Source organism: Condylura cristata, unplaced genomic scaffold (assembly GCF_000260355.1).
Source record: "Condylura cristata isolate star-nosed mole 26May11 unplaced genomic scaffold, ConCri1.0 scaffold00027, whole genome shotgun sequence".
Taxonomy (NCBI): Eukaryota; Metazoa; Chordata; class Mammalia; order Eulipotyphla; family Talpidae; genus Condylura; species Condylura cristata.
Genome location: NW_004567128.1, coordinates 16,860,192 through 16,885,705, shown reverse-complemented (window position 1 = coordinate 16,885,705; position 25,514 = coordinate 16,860,192). Strand labels below are relative to the sequence as shown.

Genomic DNA, 25,514 nt, shown 5'->3' with positions numbered 1-25,514 from the left:
TGGGATAAAGCCCACTTGGTCATGGTGTATTATTCTTTTAATGCATTGTTGGATTCTGTTAGCTAAGATTTTGTTGAGGATTTTTGCATCGGTGTTCTAAATTAGTTAATATTCTATGAAACACATTTCTTAGTATGTTGTAGTGACATGGGAGACAGTAGATGGCCTTTATCCGTGGAAACCTGATGTGCTCTGGGCTGTTTCTATACATGTGTGTAGTTATAGGATACTAAGTGCTGGTACTTTCCTACTGGTTGATCATTGAAGAACTGATAATAAATTAAAATAAGCACAGAGGCAACCACTATTCTTTCCTGTTCTTCCTGCTAAGTATATATGATGACCAGGGAAAATAATGTATATGGGAAATACTGCAGATTTTCTTATGGAAGTTCCAGGAGACCCAACATTGTATTTGCTCCCTGGTACTCTATCTTTCTATGAATTGTTCTTCATCAGTGGAAGTGAGGAAGCTAATCTTCCTCTACTCTTCTAGATACATAGGAATGAGAAATAATTAAATTGACACAAGAGATAACAACAAGAAGACAAACTATAATAATGTATGCCTGGGGTTCCATAAACTAGGAGCCCAACACCTATTATTCCAGTGATATTAGCTTTTAGAAAGGGGGATAGATGACTGGATCAAGATGATGTGGTACATATACACTAAAGAATATTACTCAGTGATAAAAAAAAGATAAACTCATGCCATATGCGGCAATGTGGATGGAGCTGGAAGGAATCAGGCTTAGTGAAATAAGCCAAAAAAGGGGAAAAAATACCAGATGGTTTCACTCATAGCAGGAATCTAAGGGATCATGGGAAAAAAAGCAATTGTAATGAAGTAAATCCGAAAATCAACAAACAACTATAAGCCAGAGATTTTCTACAGGGTGGAGAGGGGAATAGGGTCCAAACTTGGTGGGAAGTGGGAAGAGCACATGGGACTATGGTGATAGCACAGGGTGACTTAGTGGTGGGAAGTCCAAGGGGATTATTACAACAACGGAGATGAAAAAATGTACGTAATGAAGAATGATGTAAATGTGTGTGTATGTGCAGAGAAAGAAATGGGTATCAAAGTTTGGGAAGAAAGGACAGAGCAACAGTTACTTGGATATTTAAAGAAAAGGATTTTGCAGTATCTATTCTGCATTTAAAACCCTAATCTGGGGTGGCACTTCTATCTTTCACCTCCAGGACCACCACAGAGATGTATTTTCTGCTTTTATGGGCAGACCACTATTCTTGGAGCTGTTGTTTTTTAATCACCTGCAATTCAGACTAATCAGCATGTCGCTTAGGCATGCACTGCAGCAGCCTGTCTTGTTCGCAGAGTCTCTGAACAGGGAATCAGTCATTGACTAGCACCACACATTTGCATGGCCTTATTCTGCAATGGTTATTTTCCATGCATGCTGAGAAAGGCTGGGAGAACGTGGGTCCGGTGTCCACACTGAAGGGATACTCTACTTGTTGCTCTAAGCCAGTTTTTGAAAATCAGCTTGAACAAGAAGAATTCAGTACCACTGATGACATTTGAAGAAAACAATATTTAAATCATAAAAATTACACAGGTGTACTAAGGGAATAACAACATTTGGTCAGGACCTTACCTAGAGAATAATTTATAAGAAAAACAATTATTTACAGAGGTAAAACAAAATCCAAGCTTGTCAGAGCTAAGCATTTTTAATGTTAAATTTCTCTGTTGGCCTTTTCTCTTGTCATAAGGAAAAAAAAGATTGCTATTTGACATTAGAGAACAAACATCGCTGACATTTGTATCTATCTAATAATGGTATAGAAATTTAATTAGGAGCATGAAGGATTTTTTAATCTGTTAAGTGTAACAAATCCATTATTTTAATAAAATTAATGGCAAGAAATACATTAAATGCCTAGTATGTAGGTTTGCGTTCTTATGCATATGTGTAGATGCAAATTACTTACAAACATTTAATAAAGGGAATATTTTAAGAATCATATGTTATAACATTTTAACTTGAAGATGCTATTTGCTGATAGGAAAAAAATTAGTGCACTTCTCTGGGGATACATCTGTGTCTGGAATAATTTAGCTCATGTTTCAGGTCTAATTAGCAAATCAACAGTAAATCTCCATTGTATAAACTCAGCTATGAGAAATTGAAATCCATAAGTAGTAAATTAAGTATTTAACTAGAAATTAATTAAAAAGCAACTTTACAAAACTTGAATGTATTAAAAAAAATAGCCTGAGAATCCATGTTTTCTCAAAGAGGGCAGCAGGAGGGAATACTTTATGTAGAGCCCAAATTCATAGGTACTTAGGTTGACCCTAAGTTTAACTTTTTCAGTATGTGGCATTTTTGCTCCTTTTCAGAATCAACAATTGAAAATTGAATCCTGGACACTGGAGATTTAAAACCCTTTTTTTGTCTTCTACTGCTGTTGGGGGAGATTAGCTAGTAATACTTTGATAGTCATTAATATTTTTTCTGGGAAAATAGGAAATATGATTACAACACTGCAAGAGCTTCTGTCTTTCAACTTTTGCTTATGTTCAGAAAGGTCAGTTTAACCTTTTCAACTTTAATTCCTGATTGGGGTAATAGAAACAAATTGAAAAAGTCACCAAAGAGGCAAAGAGATACTGAAAATAACCTAAATCAAATAAAGTTCCTGCTAAGTGCACTCTTTAACATTTTCAGCCATTGTGGAAAGCATTTCCCATGCCCCCTTTCCCCTCCCTACAAACTAAGTCCAGTTTGTTCTTATGTTTGATTTTAAACCTACAAACTCACAACTAGTTGTAGTGATATTTTGTGCTAGTATTTCTGCAGAAGCATACACTGTAACCCCCTGGTCAGCATGGCAGGAATATAATTTCTGGTAAAACATGTATATAAGCAAACAAAATCAGAAATATAAGTACCTGAGAAAATAAATAATACTTTTGATCACAGATGCATTGTAAAATGCATTGTAAAAATGCTCTATGGGAGTTTAAAATCAGTCTTTCATGGATTGAACAATGATTTCCTCAAGTTACTTTACTAAAATATTTTAAAGCAGTAAAAATTTAAAAAATGACATGTAAAACTGTAAATTGTATGGTATTATTTCCTAGTATTAAATATATGCAATTATATTTAAATATAAATGTTTATATTTTCTCATGCTAAATGATAAAGTTGATTAAATTAAAGAAACCAATTATGACATACTGACTATCAAAATATTTTGATTAAGATTTTAAAAAAATTCCTAGTTGGACTTAGAAGGAACCAGTAAAGGAGCTAAAAAGCAGCACTTAGGTAGGTGATAGGCTAAGCAGGAATAGACACATGAAGCTCGAGAGAAGTAACTGTGAGGAGCAAAGGAGTGGTTCTCCTTCTGACTTAGTTTGCTGTACATAATTCCCTCCAATTCCATCCATGTTGCTGCAGGTGGTATGAACTTATCTTTTTTGACAGCTGAATAGAATTTCATCATGTATAGATGTACCACATTCCCTGATGTACTCATCCGTGTTTGGACACTTAGGGTGTTTACAGAGTTAGGCAGTTGTAAATAGTGCTGACCCAAAAATAGTAGTGGCCTCCCTGGTGGCATAGAGGTTAGTTCTCAGCACTATCACAGCTATGGCTTTCGTTCCATCCCCAGCCAGGGAAGTGACCCACATGGCAGAAGCAGACCTCTCCTGTCTCTCTCTCTACTGCTCCCCTCAGCAGTGCGGTCCAGTAAATCCGCCTTTTCTGCTACCCACTTTTTCTGGTGACTCCTCTTACCCCTGGCCTATTCCCCAGTTCTTCTGTGCAGTCAGTCAGTCTACCAGTTGAAATATGCAGTAGTGCATCGTTAGGTAGATACCTAGAAGTTGAATTGCTGGGTCATATGGTCAGTCTGTTTTGATATTTGAGAAAACTTTATACTGTTTTTCTGGAATGTAGTGATACCAAACAAATGGTCAGATTGAGCCAAACTAAAGCCAAACCCTAGAAAGCTGATTATAAAACTGAGCATATCAGAGGTGGAGAGGTGAGAACGAAATGGAGAAGGACTCTCGGGATGGATTTTGGATGTTTTGGTGGTGAGTGTGGTGTAGTAACAGCTACTGAAAGGGGAATTCTATACCTCCAAAACAAATAATGGTGTAATCCAGTGTTACTTCAATTAAAAAATGAATTAAGAAGTGGCTAATTAGGTTAATAACTGAAGTGCCTACCAAGATACTATCTCAACAAGGGGATTGGGATTGGAGTTGGAAATTTGGAGATTAATATGAATCTTTACAGAAAATTTTTCGGTGCCACACTAGGCAGAAAGACTATTAGGGTGAGGCTGTGGCTATGGAAACAGTACACAGTCCTGGATATTTTTCATGGAAGAAGAGCAACTAATAAGGAAGTAGCTGGAGGAATTATTTGGGTCAGGATAGTTTGTTTTGGTTGATAATGGAGAGAAGGAGACTTCAGAGATGCTGGAGTCAACAGAAAACACAGAGAAAGTCCTTGCAAAGATGTGTGCAGGGTTATGTTGAGTAGGATGTCCTCCCAGCCTCTCTCAGCAGATTTTCTGTTTATACTTTTAGGTTTAATGATGGGTAGAAATATGTGAACTTTGCTAAGCACCACAGCACAAAATTTACTTGGAACAAGTCTGCTAAAAGCCGTGTTAATCAAGACATGGTAAAAGGAACCTTATGTATTTGGGAAGAAATGTTTTGACACACAGGTCAGAAAAACATCTCTTAATTTCTGTATTTGTTTTTCCTTGCAGGTGCTTCAAGAAGACCTAGAACAGGAGCAAGTCAGGGTGAATTCTCTCACGCATATGGTGGTGGTGGTCGACGAGTCTAGTGGAGAACATGCAGCTGCTGCTTTGGAAGAACAACTTAAGGTCAGATTACTTTCTTTGCTATGCCAAATATGTCATTCAAAAATGAATTGCAATTCGAAAAAGGTATACATTTTAGCATGCAGTTCATACATGATACATATTTAGAATGCAGTATGTTTATTAAAACAAATTCAAATTATTTTCTGCATGTGCATAATTCCCTTTCATTAACTGTGTACTGTTTGCTCACACTAGTTTGTTAGTTTTTGAGGATATGTATAAATGCAGATACTATTTATTTTTGTTATAGTTGAATCATATGTATTAGAAAATTGGACAGAGGAGTTTTATTTATGCCTTCTTCAAACCCGCTGTCTAAGAGGACAAAGGTAAAAGAACACAATGACACTCAAAAAATAATCACATTCCATTAAGCAGTGAGAAATCCACCATCAGCCCTTCCTTCCCAGTCTTGATGATGGCATAGCACTGTGTTTAAAGCATGGAAGTTATGTTGGAACAGAAACAGCCTTCTCAAGCCTCATTCAACCCAACTTACAGTAATTGTGTCCTTGGAAATATAACCAATACATATAAACAAAGGATAGTAGTTTTATCTTTTCCTTCTAATTAGGAAGAATCAGGTTTTCCTACTTAGAAAAGGTTTCCACAAAGCCTATATACATTTTTCAAAGCATTAAGAGAAAGCCTATCAATTTTATTATTCTGACTGTGACACATACATTCACATACATATATAACTAGAAATGATATTTGAGGCATTCTGCTTTTATTTTGTGATAGGGTCCAACAGTCTGACATGTAGGATTCAGTCATTGTGGGTTTAAATGTCTTTATCAGTCCAAGGTTGTTCTAAACATAGTTTCTCTTACCTAACTTATAACACGATTTCTTAAAACCTTATCTCTGTTTTCTTCTCTTTTTATGTGAATTGTGCTTTTTTTTTTTTTAATCCCAGTGAAATGTCATTTCCTCAGGTTACTGCTTTAGACTGCCAATCTCCAACAAAGTTATCTCACTCTCCTTCATTAAATGACAAAGAGAAAGCTCTTTAACTGCTATTGCTACAGCAGGCATTTAATATATGCTAGGGTCACAAATATATTTATCATTGTTTATACTTCAGTGAAATCAATTTGCAGGGATTACAGATATAAGAAAGCTTTCGGCTCCCTGTATAATAATGAATCACCTTATATATGGTAAACTATATTGTACCCACACAATCAGGCCAGCCAAAGTACTGCACTGACAGGTCGCTGCTCACCCATTTTGAGACACCACAGTAGTGTTGAAATTAGCTACAGATAGGTATAGATCTAACATTCAATGTTTTTTATTAAGATTTATTTATTTATGCTTACAGAACTGGAGTGTAGGTCAGAGGTGTGGTGGGTGAGAGGATTCACCAGAGACACAGTAGGAAGCAGAACAGGCAGATCAATGAAGTGCAATGCTGAGGGGAGCAGCAGGTGGGACAGGAGAGGTCTGCCGTGCCATGTGGGTCACCTTTGGGGCCTGGGATTGAACTTGCAGTGATGTGGCTGTGGCCAGCTTCCAGTGCTGCATCCTAACCCATAGGGCCACCAGGGAGGGCCATATTCAGTGATTCTGATAAATTCTCCAAAAGTATAAATTAAATCTAGTGGTCAGAGGTTGGGAAAGTGATTGGTTAAAATAAATAAGAGAATTTTCCAGGTCATACAATTTTTCTAGTTCAAATAACAACTGAAATACTTCCACTCTGGCATGAGCAGACCTGGTACAACTAGCTTTAGAATATAATTGTTGGAGATGATGCCTGCGGGATTAGGGCACCTTTAAAAATCTTACATGAACCTGAGAAGAGTCCTTGAGGGCTTCAACTGGAGCAAGGTAGCTTTTCCCCAGGACCTTTTCATGTACAGTGCTCATGCCTTTTTCTTCCTCCTTGGCCTCCCATGCTACTACAATTCCATAGTCCATTTTTCACTTCTGAAGTACCATCCACATCCTCAGAAAATATGCCCAGTGGTCTTTACTGAAGAGATGTAGATGGGAGAACTAGGAAAATAAATCCTAATGGAACAGAGCGTGCAAGATGGGGGGCACTTACCATCTGACTTAGAACTCTGAAATTATGCCCCATAGACAGTTTTTACATGTGCTGCATTAATTATTTTAATCTCTTGCAAGTAAGCTTTTCTCTAACTTTAAAAGACATAGAAGTCTTCTTTCATAAAGGTTTAAAGAAAAAGTTGTGTCAGAACATATGTTTAGGGATTCCCAAAGATAGCATGGATTATTGAAGGGGATAATATTCTGAAAAATGCAATCTGTTGTGAATTAATTTGATTCTCTCTCAGAGGTTCAGTTTGTCCCTTAGCAGTGTCACCACAGGTCAGAAACCTGTCTTTCCTTCTAGAGATTTCTAGGATGTCAGTAAATAAAGTCTAATTTTCAAGTAGTGATGCCAGCTTGCTAATTTGATTTTCAGATAACTTGGCTAAAAAAACAAAAAAACAAACAAAAAAAAAACATTGCTAGATGCTAGAGTATGTTACTAATTCTCTTTTAAAGCAATCTCTTTATCTCTTTTCTAGTCTTCACTTTTTCAATGTGGACACATTATGTTCTTGCTCTGTACCATGGTAGAGTTTGAGTAACTGAGGTAACTTGCAAGCCTGCTGTCTTCCAGGAGGAAAAGTGGCCATTTTTTATGTTTCTGCTTTAGAACTGAATCCCAGTAACTTGTCATCGATGGTCACATGGTAGGCATGAAAAATGCAGCCTTGATTCTTAACAGTGTAGGAACAGAAATAGATGTTAATCAGATATTTACAAAAATGAGCCTATATGTACACAGTTTATTTCTAGAAAGGAAAGGAATGAGGTTTTATGGCAATTAATTAATCTGAGTGAATTTATGTTGGAAGACATAATAGGATTCCTTGGGAAAGTGATGTTTAATCTAGGATCTAAAGGCTGTGCTGAAAGTCTTTACAATGTGTGTGCAGGAGATAGAATTTCCAGGAAGGGAAGCAGTAGATGTAGTGAGCGTGACACTCCCAAGGATCCAGAAAGGGGCCAAGTTTGATACACTATCGAAGTTCAGTTGAGTATTGCTAGAGGAAGCTTGGCAGGTCAATGGGATTTACCTACAGATAACAGTAAGTGTGTGAGACTAAATGCCACTGTAACTCATGTCATCAACAAGCATGTATTGAACAGCAGCTTCCTGCTAGGATGACAGTTGATGCTGCAGGGGTGGGGGTGGGATGGGGAAAGTCATGTGTTGGTCCTCCGGGACCTGCACTAATCATATGTTGCTGAATGTAAAATGCTGGGCATGATGGGTTGGATATGACCAACATGTGCATTGCTGACGACCCAACTTGCTGTAGAAGGTCAAGAAAGTGGAAGGTAATTAGGCAGCGCTAGATAGTAGGAGAGCATTCTACCAGATACCAGAACAGTATCCATTCATTTGACAAACAATGTCTTGAGAGGTTATTAGGTACTAGCTAGAGTCTAGACTTTGAGGATCAGTATTGACAAAACATAAATTATTCCTCTGTGAAACTTAGATTCTAAGCATGCATCCTAGTTACTAATATATAGCTTTCATACTAAGAACTAGTAGGACAATAAAGATGGGAGAAGGGAAACAATTTTACATGGAGTAATCAGGGGAAGTTCCATTGAAAATTGGCATTTTAGAAAAAAGCTACAGGTGAGGGAGGTGCTTAGGAGTTGTGCAGCTTCTGAAGGGGCCATCTTGCATTTGAAAACTGCAGAAGAACTATAAATGGAGCATAAAGAAAGTCTCTTATTTTAGGGAGACAGCTATTTCTAGTAAAAATAAATAAATAAATAAACATGGAACATGATTATGTCCCTTGCTTACCCTAGAATCTCTAGTGAAAATACCTTCCAGAGAAAAGGCAGAACTCCTAAAACCTCAGTTATGGACATGTTCTTCTGTAAGTCCATCTAGATGTACTAAAGGTGACTAAGGCCATAGGACCTGGAGAGAATCTGGCATTTAGAACCCATTTATGAAGAAGGTGGGAGTAGGAGGAGATACTGGAGGGGTCAGTTTGGTAGTGGGCCTGGCACTTGATCTTTGATGGTGGGTGTGGTGTGGTGCTTACACATGCTGAGGTGGTAAGCTGTACTCGGGAACTTACGTCATCTTTTAAGCCAACAGTAAGCTCACACTTTATTAAAAGTAGGTACTTGGGTTATTTTTTTCAAATGACTTTAAAAGTTTCTATCAACCATTTGAAGAATTAAATGTATATCAAAAGAATGGATTCACACAAACATTGTCTTTCAAGGAATAACTTGGAAAATACAGTTTTAGAGAAGATCATTAGATATGCAGCTATGCACACATATATAGTTCTTGTTGACCTGATGAAGTTAATACATGCATTTATTTGTTGAATAAAGGAATAGTATTAGAAAAGTAAAATGGTCTTTAAGAGCTAAGATGCATTGACTAATAAGAAGGCATACATATATCAGGAAAAAAAATATATATATAGTAATTGTAATAAGGAACTAAGATCAGCTAACAACTATAAACTGGAGACATTCTATGGGGGAGGAGAGGAGAACAGGATCAAAACTGGGGTGGAAAGAGCGCAAGGGACTATGGTGATGGCACAGGGGTGAAGTGGTGGTGGGAAGTCCAAGGGGATCACAACCGAGATGAAAAAAATGCATAAAATGAATATATATATATATATATAAAGAAGGCATAACAAAACCAATTACATATCAGATATCATTGAACAGTTCATACAAATATTACTTGTTATTGTTAGGACAAATTATTTGATTAACTTATTAAGTTAATGGAATGGAATGATTGTAAATTATTCAGACTTTCCTAAAAGATGTTTCAAAAAATCCGTGCAGAAGATAGATAAGTGGATGGATGGATGGATGGACTGACAGCGTGATTGATTAGATAGCTAGACATACAGATAAAGTGAGCCATCCTATCCTTACTTAGTTTAGTGGAGACTGTCTAGGTTTTATTATAATATTTTCTGGTATCTGATTTGTGTGCCAGTGAATTAGATTGAAACTTATTATATCCATTATTCCACCTACTATGTCAGAAAATTTGTGGGAAAGAGGCCATTTGAAGATTTAATTGGGGCACTGTTTAAATTTTGCCCCCACATGGGTTACTGAACCATCTCTTCTCTCAAACGATTTCATACTGTTGATAGCAATGTCCTATGAAGTTAGAATACCACATATAAATGTCATATCTTTCATATTTTAAATCAAATAGGCATATTTATTATTTGAATGTGTGCTGATTCACCCAGTTCTTTAAATCAGTTAGGTTTTTGATAAGAATAGTCTGACTTCACAATTCATCCATGCAAGTATGTCTATAAATATAAGTGCATAGAAATGCATACTGATGTGTATACATATGCACATATCTATACACACATTTGTGTACACACTTTCTATGGGTGAAGATGCCTGTGGGGGGCACATGCAATATTAATTCTTATGTTAAAACCAGAGGATGCATAATCTTAGTAAATTTAATGCCACAAGTGAGCCCATGTCTAGGTTACAAGGACTAGTAGCTTCGTATTGTGTTGGTTGGAGTGCACTTTGTAGTCTATTATTATTTTTTACTGTATTTTTCTAGGATGGTGGAGTTCTGTAAAGAATGTGTGTAGAGCCAGAGGTTATTTAATTTTAAGAAAAACCTAAGCTGGAAGGTATAATGCTAAACGAAATCAGTCAGCAGGAAAAAAAGAAATACTGGATGGTGTTTCTTATTTGTGGATTATAGAAAAACAAAACAAAGGGTCAGATAAAGTCAAACACAAAAGCTAACCTTGAAAGCTGACCGTGTAATGGGGGCAGTCAGAAGGAAGGGCTGGAGAAGCAGAGGGATGAGAACAAAGAGAGGATGAGGCACAAGGATCTGTAGTGGACAGTGGATACTTTGGCAGTGGGCACACAATGGCAGAAATACCTCTGGGGGGGGCACTAAACTTCTATTATGAACACAACAATGTAAAGCAGTGTTAACTCAAAAATAAATACATAAATAAAAAAGCCTAAGCAGAGATAAGGGACACATCAGCAGCACTGTCTTGTTGAAAAGGAAGACATTTTTTCCCCGTTATTTCAGAAAGCTGTGCTATCAAAAATAGCCAGAAGTTGCTAAGGCTGGATGTTTTCTGCTCAGGTATCTTTCTTGGGCCCAATTTCTTCAATTTTCCTTTGGCTATATTTTCCTGGAAGTCTACAAAAACACCTTCAATTCAACATGGTGAAATTCAACTCATTATGTTCTACTTCCCTTCCCTCTGAATTTTCTTCCTTCCCGACCTCCCCACTTTTGTTATTGCACCCTCATTCACTTTGACACCTGTATTAGAGACCTCGTGTCATTCCAGACTCATCCATTTCTGCTTCTCCCTCAGAGTTCTGTGTGTAATCAAACATAACATTTCTCTTCCTTTTTTTTTTTTAAGATTTATTTATGCATACAGAACTAGGGTACAGGCCAGAGGTGCAGGGGTGATAAGAGGATTCACCAGAGACAGAGTGGGGAGCAGAACAGGCCGACTGACTAAGTACACTGCTGAGGGGAGCAGAGTGTGGGTCAGGTCACCTCCCGGGCTGGGGATTGAACTCGCACTGAAGTGTCTCAGGGTAGCTTGTAGTGCTGCTTCTCTCTTCTCTTCTTCCTTCCTTTTACCTATGTACATTTTTATTTGTTAGGATTTTTAATTTTTTGAGGTAATGTTAGTTTAAAATACCATAAAGGATTCAGGGCTACAGGATCACACCTATCAGATGCCTTTTAGCACGTAACACCCACCACCAAAGCTCACACAGCCTGTACCACCATCTGCCTGCTGCTTTTCCACCCCACTGCTGTATCCTCTGTTCTGTAGTCAGCTTTCTAGGTATTTTGATTTTTTTTTTTAATTTGTTTGTTCTGATGCTTTGTCTTGTTTTTCTGTATTACACATATAAGTGAAATCATTCGGTATTTTCTTTTCTCCTTCTGACTTGTAACATTGCGGATTTTAGGTATATAGTTTAGGGTAACTTGACCTGCTTCTTTGTGTTGCTCTCAACCAAATGCCTTCCACCACCATACCGGCCCCCCTTGTACTTGATTTGCCAGCTCTCCTCACCTTCCTTGCTGCTGCAAATCACCATTTTTTTTAATCATCTAAGTTTTTTGCTGTTGTTTGTCATTCATTTCATTTCTTTATCCTCTACATGAGTTAAATAAGGTATTTGTCTTTGTCCATTTCACCTACCATCATACTGCCCAGTTCTGCACGTTATTGCACATGGCAAGATTTCATCCTTTTTATTAGTTGAGTTGAACTTGATTGTTATAACAAGTCATTCCGTGCATAATGATGTGGAAGAAAATGAGGATGTCAGTGTTGATAAAAGAATATAGTTAGGGGGTTGCTTATGGAAAGGCTTCTTTTCTGACAGTAAATAGCAAGTACCAGGTTATGGCCTCATTAAGTCAGTGTGCACTGACAGTTGTAATAGAAAAGTCTTATTAGTTTTGCCTGCTTTCCAAGGACTGTGACAACTGTGCATTTTAAATTTATTAATTAGTAAGAATTTCCTTGGCCCACATTCTAAGTCAGGAACTGTTCTGAGGTCTGGGGACTCTGAGGTAAACAAGAAAAAGCGTGTCCTAGCCATCACAGGACAGGTGGGCCAGCACAGGAAGACAGGAAACAGATCTTCAAAAATAATACAAGTGATCAGTTCACTACATTTATAATGAAAACTGATAACAAATTCACCACTTGCTCAAAAGAGCAGAGTCATATCTAGTATAGTTTGCCCTCGATACCTAAAAATAGAAATGATGGACCTTCCTGGTGGCGCAGGGGCTAAAGTTTCAGAGTTATCAAGCTATCGCCAGCCACCGCAGCATGAAAGCTGACCCACATGGCACAGCAGACCTCTCCTGCCTCACCCCCTGCTCCCCTCAGCAGTGTGTTTCAGTGGATCTGCCTGTTCTGCTCCCCACTCTGTCTTTGGGGAATCTTCTTACTCCACCCCACCCCACCCCTGGCCTTCATCTCAGTTCTTGCAAAACATAAATAAAAAATAAATTTTCAAAAATTAAAGTAGAATGTTCCTGTGAAACCTTTTCTAAGTTGAAATGACATTAAGCAAGGAAGCAATCACTATTAATTTCTGCAGAAAGGTTTTTGAGTGTTCCCAGACCCAAACCGTAACATACCAAATCCTATGAAATTACACATAAAAACTTAAACTCACACTGACATACAGAACAAGAAGGGTTGTTATTAGACACATCTGCTCCTCTCACGTCATTTCCGAGGTGCTGTGCTGACTGCTGTGGGTGTCACAGCATTCCTTAGGGGTCCCCGCTGCTCATTATTTCATCTGTGCTCCTGACAGTCAGTTCCAAGGAGAAGCCCCTATCATGAACCCCTGGAAGCCGGCCTGCATTCTTGCCTCTCTTTAATTCGTTTCCACACCGAAGTCAATGCAGGCTCTCAAGAGCCTATTGAATACAGTTACTTAAAATTCTCAGTTGCTTTCTTTGCTCTCCAGTGTCCCATGACTTAGTTTTGCAGTGAGATTTACTACCGACGCCTGCTTGTCTCTCTCAGTCCTGTCTCTGCTTAGCCCCCTTACAAGCCTCAACCTAGTGTCCCTCCAAGCCATTTCTGATACTCTGCATGTCACCCATTAGCACCAGGATTCTGTTGCTAGTCTCCATCATGTTTGCTTTGCAAACTTCTGTTTCATGTCCACTCACTCACTTCAGATTTTCTTCATGAAGATAGTTCTCTGCACAGTGCCATTTCTCTGTCATACCTAGGTGTCTGTTGTTTGGAAGCCCAATAGTCTGCTGAAAGGTAGTTGTTCAGTAACACTATAGTGCCCCCTTACCTATCATGACTTGAAAACAGAATACATGATGAAAATTGTGTGTAGTATAGAATGATTTGGGTTGCAAAAATTAAGATGAACTGTTAAAGAATATAAAGTAAGAAATAAAAGATTATTAACTAAGAGGGATATGGATATGATGGCTGATATATCTCTCTAGCTTCCAATTTCATATTTGATGAATCAAAAGCACATTTGAAAATGCAGATACCTTTAATTATGATGGAAGTAATTTCACTAAGCAAAGTGTCAGCAGTTCTGCTGCCATGAAGCAGTAGTTGTAATTATTGAAACGTGTGTCCCTCCTTTCTTAAGGCGTTCGCGTACTTTGTATGTCCTTTGATCCCTATTTCACAAGTGAAAAGGTCAGTGCATAATGGTGTTAGGTCCACGTTTATGTAGTTTGCAAGGCACAACTGGGATGAACACCCAGATCGGTGTGATGCCTCAGCCTGGACTTCTGATCTCTCTATTTCCCAGGGGAAAATTACTATTAACCCTTGAGAAAATTATTGCCAGAGAAATATTTGCAAGTATTTTGGAAGGATAATATATCTTTATGGATATTGTTGCTATGAGTATTGTCTAAAGAGAATTCTGGCCATTTTGGTCCTGACAAAAATATCTAATCTTTATACTGTCACATAGTATTTTTTTCTTTTTTCTTGGAGAGCCCAGAAAAGTACTCAAGTCATTATTGTGACTTTAAGACCTTACTGAAGCCCCAGGCCTGTAGTTCCACACTGGTGAAGTACCCATCAATCACTATTGTAATCATAAACTTTTCCCACGACCTCAAAAGTAACCTCTATACTGTTCTCGTATATACTGTTCTCGTACCTCAAAGTTTGTTTGGTTATATTTTTAATTTAATGTAAATAAAGATGCGTGATATAAAGGGAATGTCATAACAGAGTATATACACTGTGGTTGCAAGACTTACCCATATTCCATATAGATGTAGAAAATTTTCATGACTGGTCAGTTCCTTTTTGTGAATATATGATGATTATGGGTTGTTTCCAGTTTGGGGCTATTATGAATAGTCCTACTATGAATGTAATTGCACATTTTTTTGGACATACGTATGCTTTTGTATTGGGCTGTACAACTAGGAATGCATTTGCTATATCATTAAGTGAGTACACGTGTGTGTGTACATATATATCTTTCTAGATATTACTAAAGAGTTTTCCAAAGTAGATATATATATTTGTATTCTCATCAATGGTGAATGAAGGTACAGATTTGCATCTTTTCATAGTTGGTATTGTCAGATATTTGATTTTTTTTGGTGGCTATATAAGGGTATATCTTGCTTTTGTTTGCGTGTACTGTTGACTAATGAGGTTGAGCACTGTCGTAAATGTGGACTGTAAGGCCTCTTTCTTCCATTGGATTATCTATATTTCTCTTAGTGATTTGTTGTAGTGATTTTTGAATATGGACACTGGCTTTTAATTCTTCGTTAGCGATCTATGTAACAGTTACTTTATTTTGAACTGGGTAACTTGATATTTTACTCTTCAATGATATCAATTTAGGTAAACAGATTTAAGTTCAGTATGCTACACTTCAATATTTTCTGTTACAGTTGGTGCTGTTTTTTTTTTCCTGGGTTTAAGAATTAAATTTCCTACTTTTAGACTTATGAGATGTCCTCCCCAGTTGCCATATAAGGACTTCACTTGTTTTATCTTTTATATTGTCACCCATCTAATATATTTGGTGTAAGGGAGAGATAGATGCTCATATTTTCCACATAGATCTAATTTAAATAGCAAGATTTATTGTAAAGGCCATTCTTTACACATTGTTCTGCAGCATTTCCTTTTAATCAAATACCTGTTTATGCATGGATCATACATTTATGGGTTCTAAAGTTTTCTTTAGTTTTTGCCTCTAATGGGGCAGTATCACATTGTTTTAATTACTAGAGCATTATGACCACTTTTGATATCTGGTAGATGTATTGTGCTAGATAGTTAAATTGGTGAAGCAGATTTATTCAAGACTATGCTCTTAGGGATGAAAACTATTATAAAGGAGGGGAGGGAGTAAGAAGTTCCACAAAAGATAGGGAAATTTTATATGCTCGGGTGAGCTAGTTTCAAAACATTGGTCGTAATTGTGGGATTGAATGGTCAATGTGATTATGCCATCTGTGTTTGCTAATTGTCTCTTATCAAAATTAGGCTACTACTCTCACATACAATCTGGGAGACAGGGGCGCTGTGTTTCTTGATAATTACATTTCAAAGAAATGATTCCTTGGTCCTGGAGAAACAGGTCATGGGTTATAGAACTACATCTGAAAGGCACAGAAAAAATATATATAATCGATAGTTTCTTAAAGTCGGTACTCTAAGCAAAATGAGGTCAAGGATGTATAGTTTCAAGTTTGGGTAAGCTGAGGAGTACACTGATTTTATCTTGGCATTGTAAACTCTTCATATTTTTCTTCTCCTTTTTAAAAAATATCTTAGCAGTTTTTCTTCATTGGCATTTCCATATGATTTTTTAGAATCAGCTTGTCACCTCCTCCCAAATTGCATTTCATTGAATCTACAGATCAGTTTGCAGTAAAATAACTTCTTTTATACAAAGTATCTCAGTTCATGAATATGGAATAGCCATCCATTTGTATAAGATTTTATTGTTTCTCAGTATCTTCTGGTTTGTAAGATAGTGGATCTTACACTTTTTATGCAGTTTGTTCTTAGGTTTTTGTTATTTTTACCCTTGTTAATGGTATCTCTTGAATATTTTATTTTATATATGTCTGTTGCTGATGTAGAAAGATAGAACTGATTTTTGTTCCTTGGCCTTGAATCTAGACATCATGCTAAACTTACTGATTTGGAGAGTTTATCTCTGGCTTTACTCAGATGCACATAGAAGAATCCCAGCAATTTGTACTTTAAGTCTAGTGACATGTATTAGGTGAACAAACTCTGAGATTTCCTTGTGTGTCTAATGCTTATGGTAAGTGTGAAAGATCTAGAATTGGAGGTAAATCACATGTAATTCTTATTTCCTACAAGTCTTAAAATTCTCCTTAAACAATCTTATTATCACTATGAGTGACTGATAGGTAGATGTTTATTTTTTTAAAAAAAGGAGGAAAGAGGTGTTAAAAGAATATTTACGAGGAAAGTTCCATGTTGGTAACTAAAGTGGTGGTACTCAGTTTCAAAACAATCATATACCATGCTAAATGTGTGTATTACTCTACAAGACATAGAATGCAAAGATAAAAAGCTCCCACCCCCCAATTGCTGCAACCTGGGTCCAAGAAGTTCAGAGACAGTTAGGCATGAACCAAACGAGGAGCAGTAAAATCTCAAGCTATGGAGGGATGCCTGGTATGTAATGAACCCTGAAAAGAGCACTGTTATGCTGGAAAACTCCTTAGAATGTATTTAGTTTCTGGTATCCCAATTCACTAGTCCTGTGGGAGGTGGTGAGTACAGTTTATTAAGCTGCCACAGAACATTAAATAATAGCCTGAAATAATAACTGCAGTAACAGGGCATTTCCAGATTTATTCATTAGCATTTTATAAACTCATAAAAAATAAATAATATATGGAACTGACTGTAATGGCACAGAACAGCAAACTTCAAGTTAACCCCCCTAAAATTTTAGCATAATATGCAAAGGCAATTTCATTACTGAATCAGTCCTGTTTACCTTTTAAAAATATGTCTTTACAAAGAGCACATTTTTTTTTTTAATCTGGAAGTGTACTTTCTGAGATTTAAAGATATTTAAAATAAATACAGAGTTACAATGCCAAAAAATATTTTTAGATCAAGTGTTAAGATTAGACTTCAGAGTTGTGTCATGTGGGTTAGCTCAGATGTTTAGTAAAGTCTACTTAAATCCTGGTGTTTTACACCTGAAACTAGTAGAATGCACGATGTCAATTATAACTAAAAAAAAAAAAAAAAAAAAAAAAAAGGTCAAATGTCTGTTAACATTAGATAAGAAAATAATTGAAAAGGATTCAGTCCTTTTCACTGTAGGTTACAAGACACAAATGACAAGGCAGATTTTCTATGGTAAATGCTTCTCTGAGTGAGCGGGAAGCATGAAAGAGCAGAGAATGGTAGCCAGAGGGATCTGAGCTCAAAGGACAGACACTCAGCACTTGGACCTCTGTGGCCTTGGGCAAGTCACTTCACCCATCTGAGTGTCAGTGTCCTCATGTGTAAACTGCACCTTGAGAAATGGTAGTTGTGAATTTAATTTCAAGTACATATTACTGTAGGCTTATTTAAACAGAAGTAAGAATATTTTCAGAGAAAAATGCCTGGAGCTGTTTCCTAATGCCTGAGACACGTTTTTCCACCCTGAAACATCTAGACAGTGAAGGTATAAAGAATGCCATTTCAGAACCTGCTTCTTTTGGCAAACAGTTTGTGAAACATCTGCAGCTGAGAAGAGGATCATAGACTCGGCTAAACATTACTCAACAGTACTCTGCCCAGCTTCTAGTTTCCTAATGGGTTGTGGTTTATTCCTTTCAATAACTTATTTGATGTTGTTTACATTTCACTGTCAGTGAGATGAAGTCACTTACTCTCTTTAACTGTATTGTTGTTTATAAAATAAGAAAAATCTAGAGATAAGTTATTTTTTCAGAAGGCTCATTACACATACAATTCATTTACCCAGGGAGTACATTCCAGGGTTTTAAACTGCAATAATATGAAATGTTTTGCATGCTGACTCCCTCTTATAAATCCCAGTTGTAGGTGCACGGTGTGGGCCGTGGCACAGAATTGTTTCTGCCTTAGTAAACATACTGTTAGGAGCATTTTATCTCTTAATTCCAATCTCGATGGGCACAGTTTAGTTCTCACATTCTGTCACGGTTTTAATAAATCCAAGGGTTAAAGTACTTAAGCTTTACTTCCCAGACTTTCAGATTTTCCTCAGTTGCCTTGATCCAAAATTTCTTTAATACAGCTTTTTCACATTTGCTTTGAAAAACCATCTCATCCAAACAAAAGAACTCAGATGCAAAATGTCTTTGTTGTGTGTAATAATATGAGATGTGAACTAAAAGTAAAAGTCCTCCCCATTTTGGATCTGAGCATAGAGGATATTGGAGTTGTGACTTAGCCCACGAAAATATATTCAAGGAAGTGAACTGACCTTTAGCTTCTCTTACTGCTGAGATAAAAAAATGAGACTATAAATACAAACTAATTTCTTCTCATCACTTCATAAGACATTATGATTCACTTTTCATTTATGTGTATTTTTACAAAAATGTGCATTATTTCAAGAAGTTCACCAGATTCATATACTTGAATGGAAACTCAGAAGCACTGATTTTTTTTTTTTCCTGCAGAGAAAAGATTTTTAACTTGTTGGGAAAGATTTATTTATGCATACAGAACAGGGATACAGGTCAGAAGTACAGTGGAGGGTAGGTGAGAGGATTCACTAGAGACAGAGTAGGGAGCGGAACAGGCAGAGTGATGGAAGTACACTGCTCTGGGGAGCAGTGGGAGGGTCAGCAGAGTTCTGCCACACCACGTGGGTCAGCTCCCTGGCTGGGGAATGAACTCGTGCTGCAGTGAGTGGCTGCAATAGCTTCATAGTGCTGTGCTTTAACTCACTGAGCCAGCAGGGAGGGTCCAGTTTTTAATTGTTTTTTAAAGATTTATTTATTTATTCGGAAAGAACTGGGGTACAGGCCAGAGATGCGGAGGGTGAGAGGATTCACCAGAGACAGAGTGGGGAGCAGAACGGGCAGATCGTCGAGATACACTGCTGAGGGGAGCAGCGGGCGGGTCAGGAGAGGTCTGCCTCGCCATGTGGTCACCTCCAAGGCAGGCGGGGATTGAACTCATGTGGAAGTAGCTTAAGCTTCTTTGTGCTGTGCTTAAAACCCGCTGCGCCACCAGGGAGGGCCCCCCAGTTTTAATTTTAATACCATGATTCTTTAAAAAAATATATTAGCTTCTCGTCATCACATCTAATTCAGTCCTGCATTTTTGTCTAATAATTTTGTTACATCCATTCAGGCAGTGATAGGAACCAGCATCTTTGAGTGATTAAAGAGCTGACTGGTAATCTTCTAATTGCTTAACTCCAAACTTTGTAATTCAAATTAGGCCAAGTATGTCTAAGCAGCAAAGAGATAAGTCTATGATTTCAAGTGCTGTCTACACCTATTTATATGTGAGCATATGGCATTGCAAAAATCTACCTGTGAGCAGACATGTATAGCAAGCAATTTTTGGACTCACTTACGTAATTTTACTGTGATCCGTAAAAGCATAATGCCAGTATTGTAACAGAGAGACTTAGATTCAGCTTGTTGCGGGTTTTCTGAAAGTAAGACAGATTTAAGCAGTGGAATGTGTTACTAAAAGGTATGTGTGCTCTCTTGTGTTGAAATCTTAAAGAAGAATTACAAGAAGGTTAAATACATAGTTTTAAAGATTGAGTAAGTAGTCTTGTAGAGTGAATAGGTGGAGCTAGATAGCCCTTGATGTTCTTTGAAATTTTTGGTATAAATACCTTGATCAAGCAAAATCTAAATAGCTACTAACACTTATGTAACTTGGCTCCAGGTAATACCATTTTCCAGAACATAATTTTGTCCTATCCTTAAAGGTCCTATGTCCTATTATAGTCACCTTCTGGAGTAGAGAGAGGTAGGACTTGATCACATAAATTTTAGGGAGACTCATTGTGACCTATAATTTTGTTCTATTCATTTGTGACGTATAGTTTGTATTTGGGAAATATTTATTATTTAATTTATGACTGATGAGTGAATGAATTGGAGACTCTCATTAACTGTAAATAAAATGAAATTTTGGCTGCATTATAATCTACTTTAATCATCAAAGTTACCCATTATGATATTTGAATAAAAAGACACATTGAATGATATCTTAAAATAGTTATCTTGAATAGAATGAATATGTACCTAAAGTATTATTTTTTGTGACTTATTTATTGAAAAATATGTTGGTATTTCTATAAATTTAATAATCTTAAACAACCTTATATATGGAGGTTTTATTTGGATCTATTTTATAAAAAGTCGTACTAAAATACATACATTGTAAATATCCATCTTTGCAATTACAAAAAGTGCTACATCATTGGTTACTAACATTAGTACTAAAGAGAAGATGGTCTATCTATTTAGAAGTCCCATTCTGGGCCTCCCTGGGCACAAGGGTTAGTAAAGTCTCAGATTTGCAGCCACTGCAGCAGGAGTTCCATCCCTGGCCAGAGAGCTGATCCGCATGGTCAAGCAGATCTCTGGAGCTGTCTTGTCTGCTGCTCTCTCAGCAGTGTGTTTTAGTCAGGCTGCCTGTTGCGTTCCCCACTCTATCTCTGGTGAATACTCTCATCACCCCACTAACTGCCCCCAAACCTCTGACATGAACCCCAGTTCTTGTATACTTAAATATTTTTTTTAAAAATCTTAAAAATGAGTGCCAATCGCGTCTTTTATTTGTGAAGATGGCACAACAGTTTGTTTACCCTTTCCCCCTTGGCTTTATCTTCAGGGCCGTTGAAGGGCTGAAAGAGACTTCCTGCAGTTTGAGCTTTTCGATCTGCATTATCCAATTAGGAAGTTGATGTACTTTATTGACCAGGCATAAACTGATCTCATTTTTGAAACTACTTTTTTTTCACAGGAGTCCATTAATAGATATGTTGCATGCCATCTTGGCTGATATATATTAACACAGTCGCTAGCGAGTTCCCTAAGAGAACTTCTGATATGTTTTAGAAAAACAGCCCTGATACTTGAATATAATAATAAAATGGCTGATATTTTCGAATGTGTTGATATATTTTAGCATGTTTCCATTGGGTATTTTGTATCACTCTTATACTGGCTGTGAGTTCTGTCATGAATTAATACATTTCAGAAACAGTAGAGAGTGAAACTGAAAGAATTTTAAAGTCAGTTACATTATGCTGAAAGCAATAGCATTGTTTTTTACAATTCTGTTGAAAAGCCAGAAAGCTCCCTGGAGACTGTGCTGCACATGAGCATGTGACCGTTTAATGCCATCGTGGGAAACTTATTTCCTGCTCCTTACTCATGCATGGGACCTCATATTTTCAAAAGAAAGTAGTTTAACAACTGTAAAAAATTAGGTGGATCTTTGAGAGACCTGAAGTTTTTTTTTTTTCATGATACTAATTTCTTTTGTTTTATTGGAATCATATACTAATATACGCTAGTTGGATCACTCCAAACATGTAGTGTCAGGTAAGTTAGAAACTATGATAAGGCTTATCTGTTTTGTTTGTTTGTTTGTTTGTTTTCTATTTAATTAACTCTCATTCTACAGAAGATAAAACTTGCTCAAATTTTGCCGTACTTCTATTTTGAAAGATCTGGTGGCTGTGGAAAAATTAATTATCTTATTTATGACAATGTCAAGAAAGTTGAAATTTTAGACTCTGAAGTGTGTTATGGTGGGGCCCAAATAAATGATACATTTTTGCCTTAAAACATTCCCTTTGCACAGAAATCATTACAACATACACTTTTCCATCTTGAAGCAACTGGTATTTGGTTTATTTTCCATATTAATAGAGTGTGTGCAAATAGACATTTGTGACATGCTAAAGATATGGCAGTTATTACTTGGCATATTGAGTTTTCTCACTAGGAGAGTTTAGCAATATATAAGTTGAAATTCTGAATAATAGTAATCCTCATAAGTTTTCAAAAACACCTATGGACTTCAGTCACTAATAACATTTTTTTATATGTAAGGGCATTAAAGATAATGAGAGCATTTAGTCATTGATGCAGTAGTTGGACTTTTTTCTTTGGGGTGTTATCTTCACGTTTTGTGTATTATCTTTGCAAAATAGTATATATTTGTCTTCGCTACATTTACTGTGAAGACATTTCAAATAGTGGTATGATAACTGCTCCTGAAAATCTGCTTTTCAGTGCAAGGTAAAAAAGTGTGCAAAATTATCTAAAGACAAAAGGTACAGTGCTCATCTACAATAAGTGGACATAATGGGGTGTTTACTTTCAACTCCTGATATACAGGAGACCTCAGGTAATATATATACACACATAGATTAGTGGTACTTTTTTTTATTAGTGACACTTTTAATGATGTTCAGTAGATGTGCTATTTTGCTAATGTAGTGGTAACATCTTTCCCAGGTACTTGGAGACCGATGGGCAAACATTTGTAGGTGGACAGAAGATCGCTGGATTCTCTTGCAAGACATCCTTTTAAAATGGCAACGTTTTACTGAAGAACAGGTGAGTCATGTGGGGGAAACTGTATCAGTGAAACACATGAAGAGATGTGATATAGGTAAGCAACAAGCTGTGCTGATGCTTTAATAATTATTATCCTGTTTAGAATTATTTGTTTTCTTTCAGTGCCTTTTTAATGCATGGCTGTCAGAAAAAGAAGAGACAGTGTCCAAGATCAACTCAACTGACTTTAAGGATCAAAGTGAAATGATATCAAGTCTTCAAAAACTGACTGTATGTATTATTTTTTTAGCTTTCATTTGTCTTTTTAAAAACGTAATGTTTAAGTTTCTTTGTCAAAAAAAAACCAGTAGTTTATTTTAACATTGTGATTTGCCTTTTCTCCTTCAAACTTTAAACTGAATCTTAGTTGTTCTGCATAAATAAGTCTATCAGTTGGAACATAATGTTTATATTAAATTGGGAAAAGCTGTCCATTGTCTTAGACGAGCCCTCTTTGACAGAATACTTTAGAGCAGGGCTTCTGCAGCAATCATTTACTTCTTACACAGTTCTTGAAATAAAGGTTCCCTGGTGGCACAACAGGTTAAGTTTCAGCACTGTGAAGCTATCCACAGTCACTGCAGTACAAGTTCTATTTCGGCCAGGGAGCTGACACACATGGCACAGCAGACCTCTCCTGTCCTGCCTGCTCCTCCCCTTAGATGTGTATTTTAGTATCTCTGCACATTGTACTCCCCACTCTGTCTCTGGCGAATCCTCTCATCCCTTGCACCTCTGGCCTGTATTCTAGTTCTTCTACGTAAACATAAATAAAATCTTAAAAAAAAAAAAAAAAAAAAAAAGTTTTGGGCCCTCTGGTGGCGCAGCGGGTTAAAGCGCAGCACTAAGAAGCTTAAGCCACTTCCACTTTCAATCCCCATCTGCCCCAGAGGTGACCCACATGGCTAGGCAGACCTCTCCTGACCTGCCCGCTGCTCCCTTCAGCAGTGTACTTCTCAGTCGGCCTGTTCTGCTCCCCGCTCTGTCTCTGGTGAATCCTCTTACCCTCCGCATCTCTGGCCTGTACCCCAGTTCTGTATGAATAAGTAAATAAATCTTTAAAAATAAACAAACAAACAAAAAAAACCCAAAATACCAGTTTCCAGGAACTTTGGTTCTTGGTGAAGGCTCTTTTCCTGCCTTCTGTATAGCACTTCCCCATCCCCCTCCCCAGAATTCTCACAGAGCGAAAGCTCTCATATCTCTTACTCTTGTTGTGAGGGCACAAACCCCATTATGGGAATTCCTCAAAGAGTAAGTGCTTTCTTGAGTGATGTGAGTGCTAAGAACAGAAGTCAGAAAAGTCTGCTCTATAGAGTTAGAGAGGTCGATGTGCATATATCTCACGGGCCTCAAGATAACTGTGATTTATTAGTAATTTTGTTTTGCAGTTGATGGGAAGCCACTGAATGTTTGTAATTGTACTTGTATTTTCTGGAAAATTCTGTAGTAATAAGGAGCCCAGTTAGAAGAACTTAACTGCATTGCATTTGGCATGACAAGGAGGAGGGAGACAAGGTAATTTGAACAGGAGAAATTGAGGCTCAGGGAAAAACGTGTGTGTCTATATTCTTGTAGAACATTTGTAGCAGAGTAAAGTGAGCACGAAGACATCCAGACTCAAGCCCAGGCCTTTTACACTCTTTTACACACACCTCATATAATTGGATTACTTGACAAAAAAGTATGTAATTGCAATCAAGAGGTGTCATTTCAAACACTTGTGTGTCATTCTGCTGCCATAATGGTGAAAAAAGACTTCACTAGCTGCAGGGAGCTCAAAAGACTCCTAGAAAAGTTTCGATAATTTTCCAATATGATTAAAATTCAAATTATGTCACCTTACTTGTGAACAAAGTGAAAATATGTTTTGTATAAGTCTTACCGTTTGATAGTTTAAGCCAATTAACAAAACCTGACAGCTGGTCTAGAATTTGAGGTAAAATTCCCCTGCTGACTCAGGCAGTGAATAAGAATCTAATGTTCATTAAAATATGTCACAATCTGAGACCCAAAACAGGTACCATCTGTCACCAGTTCCTACTACATACCTAGGTATAGATGCAGAGTGCTAAAATGCTCTTATTTATAATCAGTGTGATTTGTTTTGAAATACCACTAATAACTCATAGGATTTTTTTCCTATTTGTCATTTGAGGTGTGAGATGAAGTGTCAGGTATTTCATTTCCTTTGTTATCTGTTTTATCCCAATAATGTGGGTCTAATTTTTCTTTTCCTTTTCTTTTCTTTTTTTTTTTTTTGTGTGTAGTTAAAGCTCACTTTTCATTTGGTATAAAGATAAATAGTGAAGAAAAGCAACAATAGGCTTTAGAGTAGGCAGATTTGAAGAATAAGGAAGGTTTATCATGGGAAGGCCCCAGTTTACCCAAATTATGTCCCTGGGGGAAATGTGTGCTTCTGGGAGGATTGGCAGTA

General features: G+C 37.1%; 1 protein-coding gene across 1 annotated transcript in view; it reads left to right on the top strand.

The window, feature by feature from the left end:
* DMD (dystrophin) overlaps positions 1-25,514 on the top strand; it is a 1,782,468-nt gene that overhangs the window by 487,917 nt on the left and 1,269,037 nt on the right. The window contains exons 13-15 of the mRNA XM_012730297.1: positions 4,771-4,890; positions 22,976-23,077; positions 23,201-23,308. Of these exons, the coding sequence (XP_012585751.1) occupies positions 4,771-4,890; positions 22,976-23,077; positions 23,201-23,308 (330 nt within the window). The remainder of the gene's footprint in view (positions 1-4,770; positions 4,891-22,975; positions 23,078-23,200; positions 23,309-25,514) is intronic.